This window comes from Cetorhinus maximus, chromosome 3, assembly GCF_964194155.1.
Source record: "Cetorhinus maximus chromosome 3, sCetMax3.hap1.1, whole genome shotgun sequence".
NCBI classification, from domain to species: Eukaryota; Metazoa; Chordata; class Chondrichthyes; order Lamniformes; family Cetorhinidae; genus Cetorhinus; species Cetorhinus maximus.
The window spans coordinates 114,793,437-114,809,555 of record NC_135881.1 but is presented as its reverse complement, the minus strand read 5'-3'; the positions used below and the strand labels follow the sequence as shown (position 1 = coordinate 114,809,555).

The following is a 16,119-nucleotide window of genomic DNA, read 5'->3' as shown; positions in this document are numbered from 1 at the left end:
AAAACAAATGGAGAGAGTGGGAACAGGACACGTGGCACTGCATGGAATGTCTTTGTGTTGCGTGGAGACATGGATGGGACGAGGACACGAGCTCCAGTCGATATGAGTCTGAGGAAGATGTGAGGGTGTGTGTGAGAGTTAGTGGTGTTGTCCCTTGATGTGTGAGATCCCTGTGGATGTGTGATGGGCTTGTGAGTGAGAGTTGAGAGTGACGAGAAGAGTAACTTAGCCTGGCAGAATGGATGAGACCATTCATCCTGTTGTAGCACTGGGTAGCTGTCCTCTTTTCCAGGTGCTGACCACTGCTGCTGCCGCCTCCCATGCTGGATTAGTGATTTTGCTGCCCCTCCTGCGGCCAGAGTGGGAGTAGAGGACATCATGGTGGGCCTCCACTGCGTCCAAAAGGCGCTCAAGGGATACGTCATTAAACCAGGGAGCTGCAGTCTTCTTGCTTTTCGGTGCCATGTCTTCTGCGCAGCAGTCCTGGGCTGGAAAGACTGAGAGGTGTCTGCGTGGCTGCACTTTAAATATCGTGCCCAGGATGATGAATTGGCGAGGTGATGGCATGGCAGGCGAATGAGAGCCCACCCATCATCAAAATGGCATGTCTCCTGGGAATGCAAAATTAATGAGACGGGATTGGCGTGAAAACCCGCCATTGCAGCCGACAGGAAAAACGCTCTTTTTCCGGCCCGCTACTGCACTTAGTGCAAATCTAGAATAATTCTGCCTGAGATGTTAAATCAAGACAGGTTCCACCCACAGAGATGGATACAAAAGATTCCATAACAGTATTTGAAGTAGAGCAGAAGTGCACATGACAGCTTTGTACATACTCTCAACCAATTTTATCTAATGTGTATTGCGTTTTCATTTCAGCTGTACTCTATTCAATCTTTAATACTTTTATGATATCAGATATAATTACAGCAGTAGTCGATTTTGAATAAAAAGCATTACTGAATGAAACAATCCTTTTGTACAACTATTCAAACAAGTTATAAAATGTGTATACAGGTACACATTGAAATTCATATTTTCTATGATAATGTGTGCAATATATAAAAAAATTTAATTTCCTGATACATGTTTTATTTCAATCCATAAAATTGAGTGATTGGTGGCACTTCATAACGTCCATTCACTGTCTGCCCATTCCTTTCATCTGTTAAGAAAATGCATTATAAAGTTGTATCTCTTTGTTTTCAGGCAGCAGGGGCTGTCAGGCCGCTTGTTTCTACTGTTGTTGCAACAAACCCAGAAGGCTATCTTGATCACTCACTGGAACGTGCCAAATACAGGGCAAGTGAAATGCCCCAAGCCTTCACATTTGATATCATTTACAGAGCTTATCAGCAGGTAAAATCCTTCCAGCTCATCTTGTTTCTGATATTCTGTGAGAACACTTCGCGGAGTGAATGATTGTGTTATGTCAGTTATTGTGTGTATATTTTTTTGTTTATGTGTGTACTCTTTCTTTGGGGACTTTTTCTATGTTAAGGCGCTCTTTATTATTGCCAGTTTTTATCAGTTTACAGTAAGTCTGGTTTTTCGGGCAATGGTATAACTACATTGGAAAGGCTTCCTATTGTTATTGTGATTTCTTTGCATCTGTCATTTTCAGTAGAAAGATATGCTGAAAGGCTGAGGTGTCTTAGATTGAATAGGACGAGTCTTGAGTGGAGTATTAATGCAAGCACAGATTAGTTACACCAAATGCCTGTTTCTGTGCTGTATATTCTATGTAATTCTATACATGCAGGCTGCACTGAAGGCATTAATTCTCCTGCACAGAGGGAACCCATCACTGCACAGTAGGGAACTCCAGCAGAGCTGCAGTGGGAAACATACTGCAGCATTAGAAGAGGGAGGATCAACAATCAAAGGGAGCAGAAGCATCCTGAATACGACCCGAAGATTTTCTAAAGCCGAGCTCTGAATGAGCACAAATCTCATATCATTGCAGAGATAGGGAGATGGGACAGCCATGTCTTCTGCCTCTTTTAGTTTTTTTTCCGTATTGTGACAGTGTATGCCACCCATCTTCTGTTTCATGGGATCAGTGTCTCTGCAGTCAGGAGGTAAGAATTGGGTTAATTTGCCTAGCTTTGCCCTCCACCATTACCCAAATACAGGAAATGGTTATGGGATGGGTGGCGACATCCCTGCTGCATAGAAGAGAAAAGGCAAGGATCCAATGGAAGGCCTCACAAACACAACTACCTCCACTGCCAATATAAAGTTCTATTTTGGATGTTATTTTAAAGGGAAGTCTATTGTTCTCCACACTTGTAGCTTTTATCCCATTCTCAAAAGAAGCATTGAAAATATCAAAGAAAAGAGAATAGAATTTAATAATTTATCCATGTGTCCACACAAAAATGTCCTGATCTATTCTCTGCATCCAAACTTTCCCTTGATGACTATATAAGGTGTATGTGATCTACTGCTTGATCTCAAACTGTGGCATAATGCCTCATGGCTGGAATAACTATGGGGGCAGAAAGAGGTGGGTGCACAGAATTTTATGATGCCCAGTGCTCTGGTTCAGAGGCTCCAGATTGCTGTGAAATAGCTAGGATCATACGTGGCATGTAATGTAATCACTGCCTGCCTGTCCTTATTTCCTCAATCATTTCTGGGGCCTGACCTCAGTGAAAGAATGTAGCCATCTTGTGGAGAACCACCTCATTGACCTTCTTTGTAGCCACACCGCTGGTGCTGAGCAAAGCAACTGGAGACCTGATTGTCTCAAGGCACTAATCATCTTCTCTGGGATTCCAGTTGCTGGGCTGACGCTGAGTTGGCAGGGAATTCTAGACACAACACAATGACCTGGGCTTGGGTATAGTGAGATTAGAATTAGGAGAAGTTATAACAAAAGCATTGGTGTCTCAGCCATGTAGATTATCTTTCACTTACAAGTAGCTCAGCAATGAAGCACATGCTGCGCAGTTTGGTATTTTGTTTTGTTCCGGATGTGTTGCAAAATAATTAGCAACACATTATGATTCTGTTTTGCAACAGTTTTTAAAGACATGTAGTAGCAGCAAATGCTTTTTGGCCTAGCCAGCAGCTGACTGCCTGTTAAGAAATTTGCTGATGAAGAGGTTTTGCTGAAAGAGGCAGCATTTGGATGAAATTGTTGGCAAGCAAGTTATTAATTTGTGGAGACTGTTTTTCTTGTTCTGTGCCTATTTATTTAGGAGCTGTCTTCTCTGATATATTTTTTGAAATCTCACCGTGACGGGCCGCATCCAGCCCCTAGGCCAGGGGTTCCCCACCCCTGTTTTAAAAGATCCCTCGGAAGTCCCAACGCAATGACTCAGTGGGAATTGTCTGGGAAGTTTGAACTTCCGATGGGCAGTTCCCCGTGTCCCTGGGAAAGAGTCGGAGTTAGAGTCAGAGACTTCGGACAGTTCCGACTTCCTTACCTGGATAGTTACCTGCGAAATGTTAGACAGATTAAAACTTAGTCTTACACCTGGGTAACTATACAACTGTCATCCCCAACTCCTCCCCGACTACCCCCTCCCAGACTCCTCCCTGATCGGCCCTGACTACAATTCACCACCCGACTCCCCCGACCCTGACCTGACAGCCCCTCATGTCCCGACTCCCTCCCTGACCATCTGACACCCTCCCAACCCAAATGACCCACCACCCGACTAACCCCCGACTCCCCCCGACCTGACCTGATCCAACCTCACCCCCGATGCCATCGTGCTGACCTGACTAGCTCCCACAACCCAATCTCCTGACTCCCATTGGACCCCTCCACAGATCCAACCTGACCCAACCTCGTCCCCAATTCTCTCCCCGATCTGACCTGACTACCCTTCCCCCCCATGACACCCGGATTCCATCCCCACCCAACCTGACCTGAACTGTTCCCAACACCCCTGGACCCTCGGACTTCCCCCCCACCCCTCCTCCCACAACCCTCTGACTCCCATCCCTGACCTTCTGACCTGACCTCACCACCCTACCCACCTTCCACCCTACCCCCTCACCACCTTCCCTCATCCACCCTCCCCGCTTACCCACCCAGCCCCTTAATCATTTACCTTCTCTCCATTGCTTTTCAAAGAAGCTTTGGGACATTTGAACTTTACTTACCAGAATACGGCAGCTAGTACCATTAATTGCCTTTCACTGTGAGGGTCACTGGAGATTTCTTCCTCCAGCTCCTAGCCAAGCAGTTTTTAAAAAATTTCTTCACAGATGTGGATGTCGCTGGCTAGGCCAGCATTTATTGCCCATCGCTAATTGCCCTTGAGAAAGCGCTGCGAATTCTCTCCGCTGCTCCTTTTGAAGATTCCTGTGCTGACTGAATTCTGCAGGAAGACCGCACAGAAAAACCAGAGGAAGGTAGATATGTATTTCTTTGTCTGTTCAGGGTTGGAACTGAAGATTTAGGCCAATATTACGATCTTGGTAGGGAGCGTTAACATTTAAAGAGAAATTTGAACAGGCTTTGGGGAGTCATGAGGTCAGTTACTCACCGCAGAATTCCAAGCTTCTGATTTGCTCTTGTAGCCACAGTATTTATATGGTTAGTCCAGTTCAGTTACTGGTTAATGGTAACCCCCCCCAGGATGTTGATAGAATGGGGACTCAGCGATGGTAATGCCATTGAATGTCAAGGAACGATGGTTAGATTCTCTCTTATTGGAGATTATCGTTGCCTGGCATTTGTATGACGTGAATGTTACTTGCCACTTATCAGCCTCAGCCTGAATGTTATCCACATCTTGCTTCACATGAACATGAACTGCTTCAGTATCTGAGGAGTTGCAAATGGTGCTGAATATTGTGCAATGATCCACAAATATTCCCACCTTTAACCTGATGGAGGGATGGTCATCGATGAAACAGCTGAAGATGGTTGGGCCTAGGACACTACCCTGAGGACCAAGGCTGTAGTGAGGTCAGGAGTTGAGTGGCCCTGGAGGACCCACCTGAGTGTCCGTGAGCAGGTGATTCCTGAGTAAGTGCCACTTGATAGCACTGTTAACAACGCCTTCTATCCCTTTGCTGATGATCAAACGTGGATTGATGGGGCTGTAATTTGTCCTGCTCTTTGTCGACACGATATAACTGGGCAATTTTCCACATTGCTGGATAGATGCCAGTGTTGGAGCTGTACTAGAACAGAAAATCTTCCAGCTTTGTTTTTCCCCTCACAAATTCCAAGTGAGCTGCATCCTCCACAAGATCAAATCTGCATCCTCCACAAGATCAAACCTGCAATTGCTCTCTGTGAGAAACACCCAGATAAATTAAACAGAAGAACATGCTGTGCCCCACAGCTCATCTCTACGGCAACATGGCATGTTTTGGGATGTTCCAAAGCAGAAATGCAAGCTAATTATGTTTTACCCCCAACATAACTCTTTGATTTTGTACCCCACATGAATAATTTATATCTCTAATGGACAGGATTGCCCTCTCTCCTGACTTGTGGGTCCATCAAGAAACCCTCATGTTTACTAATGGCTTTTTAGCTTTTCCATCTGGGAACTACATATACAATTTAAATATTTTATTGAGACAAGGGCAGACTTTCTGGCTCCATTACAAGCCCAGAGATGGGTCATTCATTGTTTAAGTTTTTTCTACCAACTCTGACCTTGTAAGATAAACACAGGTTACCTTTTAACTATAATTAACATAGGCTTATTTGATTTGCAGTCACATTAGTGTTATTTATTAGTTTCTTAATCAGATATTTCCATTTACCTTACATTTAACATTTTAATTCCTAAAACTAAAAATTACCTCTAAAATCTTAATATAGACCATGACCTAGATGATTATGACAATCAGAAATAGGAGCAGGAAGAGACCATACAGTCTTCAAGCCTGCTGCTTGATTCAGTAAATCATTGCTGATATTCAACCTAAACTCCACTTTTCTTCCTGAACCCCATATCCCTTAATTTCCTTAGATTCCAAAAATCTGTTGATCTTAGTCTTGGATGTACCAACCTACTGAACATTTATAACCCTGTGGGGTACAGAATTCCAAAGATTCACACCCTCTGAGAGAAGAAATTCCTCCTCATCTCAGTCCTAAATGGCCAAACTAAGGAGACTATGGCTCCTATTTCGAGACTCTCTAGCCAGGGGGAATAGCCTCTCAGTGTCTACTGAGTCAAGCCCTCTCAGAATCTTATATGTTTCAGATCAAGCACATCTCATTCTTATAAGTGTCAGCCAATTTAAGCCTATTCTACTCAATCTTTCCTCGTAAGGTAGCCCTCGAACCCCAGAATCAATCTAGTAAACCTTTGTTGAATTCCCTTTAAGGCAAGTACATCCTTCCTTAGGTACAGTGGCCAAAACTGTACATAATACTTCAGGTGTAGTCTCTAGAGCCCTGCACTATTGCAACAAGACATTTTACTTTTATTCTCCAACGCTCCCCACTCCACCTCCCACCCTACCCCTTGCAATAACAAGTCAGGAATGTGGTGGAATACGCAGCTCCAAGAACACTCAAAAAGCTCATCACCATCTAGGGCAAATCAGCCTGTTTGATTGGCACCTCATCTACCACCTTAAACATTCACTGTCACCACCACCAGTGTACAGTGGCAGCAATGTGCACCATCTACAGATGCACTGCAACAACTCACCAAAGGTCCTTCGTCAGCACTTTCCAAACCTGCGAACTGCACTGCCTGATGGACAAGGGCAGCAGATGCATAGGAACACTATCACCTCCAAGTTCCCCTCCAAATCATGCAGCATCCTGACTTGGAACTATGTTGCCGTTCCTTCATTGTCGCCGGATCAAAATCCTAGAACTCCCTAACAGCACTGTGAGCGTATCTACACCACATGTACTGCAACGGTTCAAGAAGGAGACTTACCATCATCACCTTCTTTCGGGCAATTAGAGATGGGCAATAAATGCTGGCCTAATCAGTGATGCACATTTCCCAAGAACAAATAAAAAAGTGATAAAATAGAAGAAAAGAGAGAAACATAAACTTTTCCACATCTTGATTAATATTTGCATAATATTTCATACAGAAATTAAATTTAGAAATAAATAAATGAAGGACTCACACTTGTATAGTGTATTTTACATCCTTAGGACTTATCAAAGTACCTTAAAACAAATAAATTAGATTTGAAGTGCCATCATTGCAGTATTGTGACAAACCTGGCAGGGAACTTGCACACGGTAAAGTCCTGCAAATAGTAAATGAGATGAACGACCAATTAATCATGCCTCTGATATATTTTTAAAAAAATTCATTAGCAGGCAGTGCATGTCCCTGGCAGGGGCAGAATTATTGTCCATCTCTTGTTGTTCTGAGAAGCTGGTTGGGCTTTATTTTTGAACCGCCACAGTCCATGTTGAGGTCAGAATGTTGACCAGGACCGTAGTATAATCCTAAAATCTTACTATGGCTCATCATGCCTGTGTTGGCTCTCGGAAAATGCTGACAAATTTAGTTTCACACCCAAGCTTTTGCCCCGTAACTGTGCAACTTAGTCCGGAATTTTCCACTCCTGTTGGCGGCAGGCCTGTTTGGCGGTGTGACGGACAATATGGTGAGAAGGCCAAAAATTGGTTTTACACCATTGTGAAACCAGTTAGCGATTATCCGCTCCGCCTGTCAGTGGCTGGCCATGTTTCCTCCCATCCAACGTCGAGAACTTAATTTTATTGCATTTGCATCTCATCATTGTGCCCGCAAGCCAAAATCGTCCCCCATGTCAAAGTTACCCCCCCATGTCAGCGTAACTTCAGATTGGTGTGATTTACGACTGCCTTTAAGGGGAACTCGGAGATGAGTGCACACAACCTTGCACGGTGCAGTGCTCGTGAGGATCGCAGGTAGGACATCAAGGAAGAGGTGCCGTGCATTCAAGGCAGGGGACAGGCAAGTCGCTTCTTCCCGGCTGGCTTTCAGTGCGTTGCCAGGAAAAGGACTGCAGTGCGGGTGGGGCTGGGGTGGGGTGGGGAGGAAGAGGGGGCGGGGCCAAGGCAACAGAGATCGAAGGAAGTACACAAGCACATGCCAGGGGGAGGGTAAGGGAAACGGCCACGCACTTGGAAAAGCTTGTCAAAAGTGAGCATTCTCCTGTAGCTGAGACCGTACAGCAGTGGCTCCATTGACATGCTTGGAGTCGGGCCTCTGAAGCATTTCTGCCCGCACAAGTAATGCAAAAGCATGAAAATGCCACCAAATGCTCTAGAACCTTTCACCCCTTGGGCGCAGACTGCAAATTAGTGTGAGTTTTAGGGGGTTACAAAACAATTGGATGACTGGGCAAGATGTAGAATCCCCTTGCAAAAGGTGGCCATGACACAGTCACTGATAGAGGCGCTCCAGCCCTTTGCAATGTCTTCGTTAAAGTTTGGACCAGTTTCTCTCATGGTTCAAGCTAACAGTGCAGCCTTGCAGTGCAGGTTAGGAGAATGCCTGAGCCTGAGCTGAGAGCGCAGCATGCAGTCGAGTGGCTAAAGCTGCCATAGTCGGTCAAGTGGAGTGGAGCGGAGGTGGGTTGGGTTTCGGACAGGCATGAAGCGCACTATACACTGGCCATCCAAGTGATAGCTAGCAATCTACAGCATGCTAAAGGGACATCGAGACGCAGCCGGAGCTGGAGACTTAACCAAAAGAGGCCCTTAGGAGATATATGCTAACCCATGCATCACTCTCTTTGATCCTGCTGAAGGAGAACATCAGGATCATGGAGCTTGGTGATCTAGCTGTGTGCCTCATGGCTTTCATGGAGCAGAGAAGAAGGAGAACAGTGTGACGGAGGCGCCTGACTCTCCAAAGGGAGGTGCATCTCAAGATGAAGGGGCAGCAGGGCCTGCTGTGCACGCAGCTGAAGATCCACAGCGAGCCATCACTCTAGGTGCCTCGCTGGATCCAGGATCTATAGACGGCACCTGGCTTTCCTACAGATGATCGAGGACCAGTGTCGCCGAAGACTGTGCATGTTTAGGGAACTGGTCGGTCACATCTGCCACCTGCTGCAGGATTTGGCACCACGGGGACTTGGAGGGCATGCAAGCGAACGCAGTACTCAATTTTTATGGTAGTGGCTCCTTCCATCTTCGCGAAGGCACAGAACTTTGTACATTTCGACTGGGATCAGGCAAGCCAAGAAGCAAGAGTGCTGGGATTTGCAGCGATCTCTGTTTTGGTGCAGGGTGCCATCGACTGCACTCGTGGTGCTTATGTTATGATCCCAGCTGATGTTACTACTGGCAAGTCAAATCCCAGGGTGGAACCCAGCTTGATAGATCCTAACTTTTATTTTTTGTTTAGAATCGTGGTGGGCAGCCACTGAACAGAGTCACAGGAGTGAGTTGAGGAACTTATAACAAAAGAATAAAATGTTTATTAAACAAGAAAAGATGAACTATATTACAATACAGCTTCACCCGCACCCATACCTTTACAGATATACAGATTCATAAGGATAACACAAGTTACATAAGTTATTTTATACTCTAATGTTCTAATGTAAGTACACAGTGCATGTAAACCAATAGGTGACCTGTGGTCAGGCACACCACACTTTGAAACCTTTTAATAAATGCCACCCCAAACAGATGCTATGGATCTCTCATCAACTCCCCCCCCAGACACTAGTCACACCATGAGCCAACCTGTCTCACTGAGCTCTATCTTCCACACTCGCTCTGGAATCATCTCCCAAACGACACTTTTTCTCGGATGTCTTCCATAAGGGTCCACCTCCAGGGTTTTGAACTCTCTTTCTGATGTTCGTCTCCCCTGGATCACCGCGTGCATTCAAGCTTCGCCTTCCGAGCATTTGGCCTCTCTGATACTCAGCCATGCCAACAGAACACCACTGCTTCATGTACCCGTAGTAAAGAATTATAGACCATCAGCTGTTTCCTTGGATTTTCTGGCTCCTCGCAAGCCTTTTTTGCTTTCAGTCTGCTTCCTGCAGCTTTCTTCTCTTTAATTTGGAATGTTTCCCTCTGCTCCTTGCTTTCACTTCCATTGGGTCTTGTTCCAGATTCCTGTCCTTGTCCTTAGACTTAACTTAAAGGGCTTTTTGGGACCTTTCTCCTTTTTCTTTAGGACCTGCTCCCTGCAGTTTTCCCTCCAAGTAGACTGCTGACAACTTGGTATTTCCCTTGAGATCCAGAACTCACTTGACATTCACTGTTAATTTAACTTTAAAGCAACTCATCCAAGATTCTTAGACTTATTTTCCTCAGCACCTGCTAGTATGTTGAGCTAGAGAGAGGCTTAAATTGCTTCCTTTACCTTAGAGCATAATGACTGACTGAACTCAAACTTCTTTTCTGTTTCTCTGCCTCTCTGTTGCTAGGCATCTGTCCAGTTTTTCTACCTTTTGTTTGTTTTAACTTCCCTTCAAGAGTTGTAAAACCTCATTAAAATGCAGGCATCATTTAAAGTGAAACTAACACTCAAGCTCCCCCTTTTGTTAACACACGAATACAGGAACACAATTTAAACTTAAATTTAAAGCTAAAACTCATTCCAAACACCCACAAACACAGATATAACTTAGTTAAACTATCTCTAGTTCCTAACAATATTTAAACTGCATCCGTGCACACAGTTTAAAAAAAAAAAATTGTTCATGGGATGTGGGCATCGCCAGCTCAGCCAGCATTTATTGCCAATCCCCAATTGCCTTTGTTCAGAGGGCATTTTAAGGGTCAGGAGTTACATGTAGGTCAGGACAACAGATTTCCTTCCCTAAAGGACATTAGTGAACCAGATGGGATTTTATGACAATCGGCAATGGTTTCACAGTCATCATTACACTTTTTAATTCCAGATTTTTGATTGGATTCAAAATCCACCATCTGCTGTGGTGGGATTCAAACCCAGGTCCCCACAGCATTACCCCGGGGTTTCTGGCCCTGTGACAATGCCACTATTCCACCTCATCCCCTTACACTGCTTGCAGCCCAGGACTACTCCAGTGAACACATGGCCCTAAAAGCCAAGAAGAGTCCAGCGCCACCCACCCCCCCCCGATTCAGTGATGCATCCCTGAAACACCTCTTGCATGCCATGGAGGCCTGCTGCAATGTCCTCTATCCCCACTGTGGCTGCAGGAGGCCCATCAGTCTCACCACTCCGGCTTGGGAGCTGGTGGCAGAGGTGGTCAGTGCTAACGTAAGAGGTTGGCCATCCATTACAGAAAAAGGATGCTACTGCCTCTTCCTCCCTTTGCTGAACCAGGCGCCTCTGCTGCTTTCTTCTTCTTCGCTGGTCTCTGTAAGGCATGAGGCATACCGCTAAATCACCAGGCTCCATGATCCTGATGTTCTCCTCCCGCAGGATCAAAGAGAGAGATGCGTGGGTTACCATATGTGTCCTAAGAATCTCTCTTGGTTAAGTCTGAAGGCCCCCTTCACCACTGCAGAAGAGTGCTGGTCACCACTTGGATGGCCAATATGTAGTGCGCTCATTGGCTGTCTGAAACCCAACCCACCTCCGCCCCACTCCACTTGGCTGATTGGCGGCAGCTTCGGCCACTGGACTGCATGCTGTGCTCTTAGCTAAGGTGCAGGCTTCCACCTAACTTGCATTGTTAGCTTGAACCATGAGGGATACTGATCCACACCTGAATAAAGACATTGCAAGGGGCTGTGAATGGCTCCACCAGTGACTGTGCCATGGCCACCTTTCGCAATGGGATTGTACAACTTGCCGAGTCGGCCAATTGCTCTGCTGCACCCTAAAACACACAGTAATTGGCAGTCTGCGTCCGTGGTGGAAAAGTTCTGGAGCATTTGTGGCACACTCATGCTTTTGCATTGCTTGAGTGGGCAGAAAAGTTTCAGAGGCCCAACTCCAAGTATGTCAATGGAGCTGCTGCTGAAAGATCTCATCTGTGAAAGAATGTTCACTTTTGACAAGCTTTTCCAAGCGTGTGGCCGCTTCCCTCACTCTCCCTTCCCCCATTCCCTGGCATGTGCCTGATTCTTTCCCTCAGCCTGTCTGCGTTCTGCCTTAAAGCCATCCACCAGGTCTGGCCCATACTGGAGCCCTTGTCCTGGCATCGCTCTGAAAGCCAGCCAGGAAAAAGTGACTTGCCTGTATCCCCTGTGAATGTGCGGCACCTCATCCCTGATGTGCTATGGGCAATACTCGCGAGTGCTGTGCAAGGTTGTGTGCGCTCACCTCCGAGTTCCTCTTGAAGTTCAGGTTGCCAGCTGCACGCCTTTTAAAGGCAGTCATGAAGCACGCCATTCTGAAGTCACAACGACGTGGGCGGAAAATTTGACATGGGAGGGGGGAATGATTTAGTTGAGTGGGGCTTATAATTAGATGCAAATGTATTAAAATGACATTCCCGACATCTGGAGGCAGTTCGGATGATCACAAAATGCTTTCATGACAGTTTTTGGCCTTCTTGCCGTATTGTCGGTCCCCACCACCCCCCGCCCTTGCTGCCATGATGCTCGATGCCAACAGGGCCCGAAAATTCCAGTCGAAGACTTGTTACATAAAGTACTGTATATTCAGTAGTTATGGTCAGCCTGCTGTAGCCTGACGTATCATATTTGAATTGAAGAGAATTGTGAATCAGGCCTATGTGTGTGTACTCTTCTGATATACAGTTTTAGAAAAAGGTGAGAGCAACTCCTTTTATTTTCTACCTGCTTGTGAATTTTTGCAGAAGAGGAAGACACTTTTGTTTGGCAAGATGGAAAGGGACAGATCAGATTTTGAGGTTAGATTAAATAATATGCCTTTTATTCTAAAGGTTGCGGCTCTATTATTTCAAGTAACTGAAACCTTTAGAGACCATAAAATGTAACTGTCATTTTCTTGAATGATAGCTGTGATATGTAGTAGTGACTTAAAGAAAAGTCTGTGGATGTGGAAAGAAAACAAAAAGATCATTGGAAACAGAGCTGCCTTTTGACTAGAGAGAGTGTGTAATTTATAGATCTTGTTTCAGATAGAAATCCAGCTCCTACTAACACATGATTAATCATTAATCCTATACCCAATATAATTTTTATACCATAAAGAACAATGTTGACTTTGAATAACTTAAATCTAAGCAGAAAGTTTTTTTTATTTATTCATTCACAAGGTGTTGGCATCACAGCATTTATTGCCCATTCCTAATTGCCCTTGAGAAGGTGGTGGTGAACCGCAGCCTTGAACCACTGCAGTCCATGTGGTGTAGGTACACCCACAGTGCTGTTAGGAAGCGAGTTCCAGAATTTTGACCCAGTGATAGTGAAGAAAAAGAGATATAGTTCCAAGTCAGGATGGTGTGTGGCTTGGAGGGAAACTTGTAGGTGGTGGTGTTCTCATGCAACTGCTGCCCTTTTCCTTCTAGGTTACAATTGGAACAAAGTATTGTTTCTTCACCTAAAATATAATCTATAGCACAAGAACAATGAGCCCTATCAGTTTCCCCAATCTTGGAGAGGGATGTATAAATGATTGATTGGACTCGCCCCCCCCCTCCCCCTTTCCTTCCTTATCCAACTTAGTGAAGCATACCACATGACGTGGTAACCAAGGAATCAGTTATGAATTCACAAGAATTTCCAGCAGCTAGGGTGGACTATCTTATCTACCTGATCAATAAGGGTAGCACATTGGACAGGCAAAAATAAAAGGAAAATAACTATCAGAATCCTAGCTAGGCCCAATGACACAAGCAAAAGTATATATTTGATGTTTGGAAACGAGGACAGTTCCATGACATGATGGGAAAGGATTTAAATTGTTGATGAGCAAAAAACTGGTTTGGATATTTGACCAAAGGCACAATCCACACTGTTTTGAGGTCTGGAAACCCAGAAGCATGGGTTTCCTGAATGTCCTGCAGTTTTAACACCAGGGTTCCTTTAAATTTTTTTCTGTCCATTTCCTGTCCAGATTTGCAGGCTAGAGGCCTATTTAGCAGGGAGCCTTCAAGGCAAGGTTGCAGCTGAGGAGAGCAGGTAGCCTAGTGCTGGGTAGGAGAGATCGCAGGGCATGGGTCCCAGTAGCAGGGGGATTCTTGAGCTATGATGCTGTGATTTGAATTTATATTTTGCATTCTGATCATGTGTAGCATAATTCTCAGGATGCGTAACCATTCAGTAGCAAAATTGTTGGAATACTTTCCTTTAGCTTCAGGAGTTTCTTCTCAGTTATTTTTCACAATTATGTCAAGAATAACTAAAGGGATAATTTGACAAACCTTACTGAGGGAAAGATTTGTGTGTGTGTTTTTCTGAATGGAGAGGCTGACTGCGTGTGAGAGAGACAAAAAAGAGGATCTTTAAGTTCCACAAATTTTAGAAAATACCTAAACCTGACAGATAAATCAGATAAACAGAGAGAGAGAGAGAGACAGAGGCTGGAGTTTTAACAGCCCTTGGGCTAGGAGATGGGAGGGGTCATAAAATGTCACTGGGAGGCATTGGGTGGAAAGCCCGATGCCTTACCACCACTATGAGATATCCCTAAAAGCAGGAATAAACTGGAGTTGGGCAGCCAATTAATTCAATTAACTGGCCAATTAATGGCTGCTTTACGCCACTGCCAGTATTTACTGGCATCAGCACAGCCTCTGCCATGTGGAGAGACCAGCCAGGCTCATTGAGGTAGCCTCCCAGTGACTTCTAGGAGAGGCGTGGTTTCCTTTTCTTTCTGGTCATTTCATGTTCATGATCGTTCCAGTGGAGGATACCCCTCCAATTGCCAGGGCCTATCTGCGTGGCCCAGCACATTAGAAGAATTTCTTACCTGCCCTTCGAGGGCACTTAAACATGGAGGTTTCCTCACCCTCTCCCTACAGCCTCAGTAGCGGCCACCTCTATCAATTACACTCTTGGGCTACCAGCCCTCTGGTTGGGCCGGTAGCCATGAGAAGCAGGCCACCATCCTGAATTGGACAATGGTCCAGTGGTGGCAGCCTCTTAATTGGCCGCTGCTGGTAAAATCGCCCTGATGGTCCCGATATCTTCCTAAGGGAGCTGGCAGTGAACCGCCTTGCCTGAAGTAAAATTCAGCCCAGAGTGTCTTTCTTCATTGTAATTTCACTTCATTTTACAGGAAGTTGAATTTTGAAGCAAATATCCTCTGGCTTTCAGCCAATTAGCAATTGGGTTTTGTTGATTATAAATTATAAGCAGGTTTATTAATTAGTTTATAGGATGTGGGTGTCATTGGCAAGGCCCATTACCCATTCCTAATCGCCCATGAGAAAGTGATGGTGGGCCGCATTCTTGAACTGTTGCAATTGTGCGGTGGAGGTACACTTATTGCGTTGTTATTTGGGAGTTCCAGGATTTTTATTCAATGATGCTAAAGCAATGGTGATAGATTTCCAAGTCGTAATTGTATGTGACTTGTAGGGGAACTTATACACCTCTGTCCTTGTCCATCTAGGCGGTAGAGGTCGCAGGTTTGGAAGGTGCTGTTTAAGAAGCCTTAGTGAGTTGCTGCAGTGCATCTTGGAGATAATACACACTGTAGGCACTTTGCACTGGTGGTGGAGGGAGTGAATGTTTAAGGTGCTGAATAGGTTGCCAGTCAGCTGGGCTGCCTTGTCCTGAATGGTGTCAAGTTTCTTGAGTGTTGTTGGAGCTGCACCCATCTAGGCAAACAGAGAGTATTCCATACTTTCTTATGTGTGTCCTGTAGATGGTTGACAGGCTTTGGAAGTCAGAAGATGAGTCACTCACCACAGAATTCCCAGTCTCTGACTTGCTCTTGCAGCCACTGCATTTATATGGCTGGTCCAGTTTAGTTTCTGGTCAGTGATGACCCCAGGATGTTGATGGTGGGGAATTTGATGATGGTAAAATCATTCAATGTCAAGCAAAGATGATTAGATTCTCTCTTGTTAAAGGCGGTCATTGACTGGCACTAGTGAAGTGTGAATGTTACTTGCCACTTATCAGCCCAAGCCTGAATGATATCCAGATCTTGCTGTATGCTGGCAAGGACTACTTCAGTATCTGAGGGGTTATGAATGGTACTGAACATTGTGTAATCACCAGGAACATCCCCACTTCTGCCCTTATGATTGAGGGAAGATCATTCATTAAGTAGCTGAGGCTGGGCTTAGGACATTACCCTGGGGATCTCCTACAGTGATGTAAATATTCCA

The 16,119-nt window shown here is 45.2% G+C and overlaps 1 protein-coding gene across 1 annotated transcript in view; it reads left to right on the top strand.

The window, feature by feature from the left end:
• crppa (CDP-L-ribitol pyrophosphorylase A) overlaps positions 1-16,119 on the top strand; it is a 487,012-nt gene that overhangs the window by 101,870 nt on the left and 369,023 nt on the right. The window contains exon 3 of the mRNA XM_078535079.1: positions 1,210-1,359. Coding sequence (XP_078391205.1) covers positions 1,210-1,359 — 150 coding nt within the window. The remainder of the gene's footprint in view (positions 1-1,209; positions 1,360-16,119) is intronic.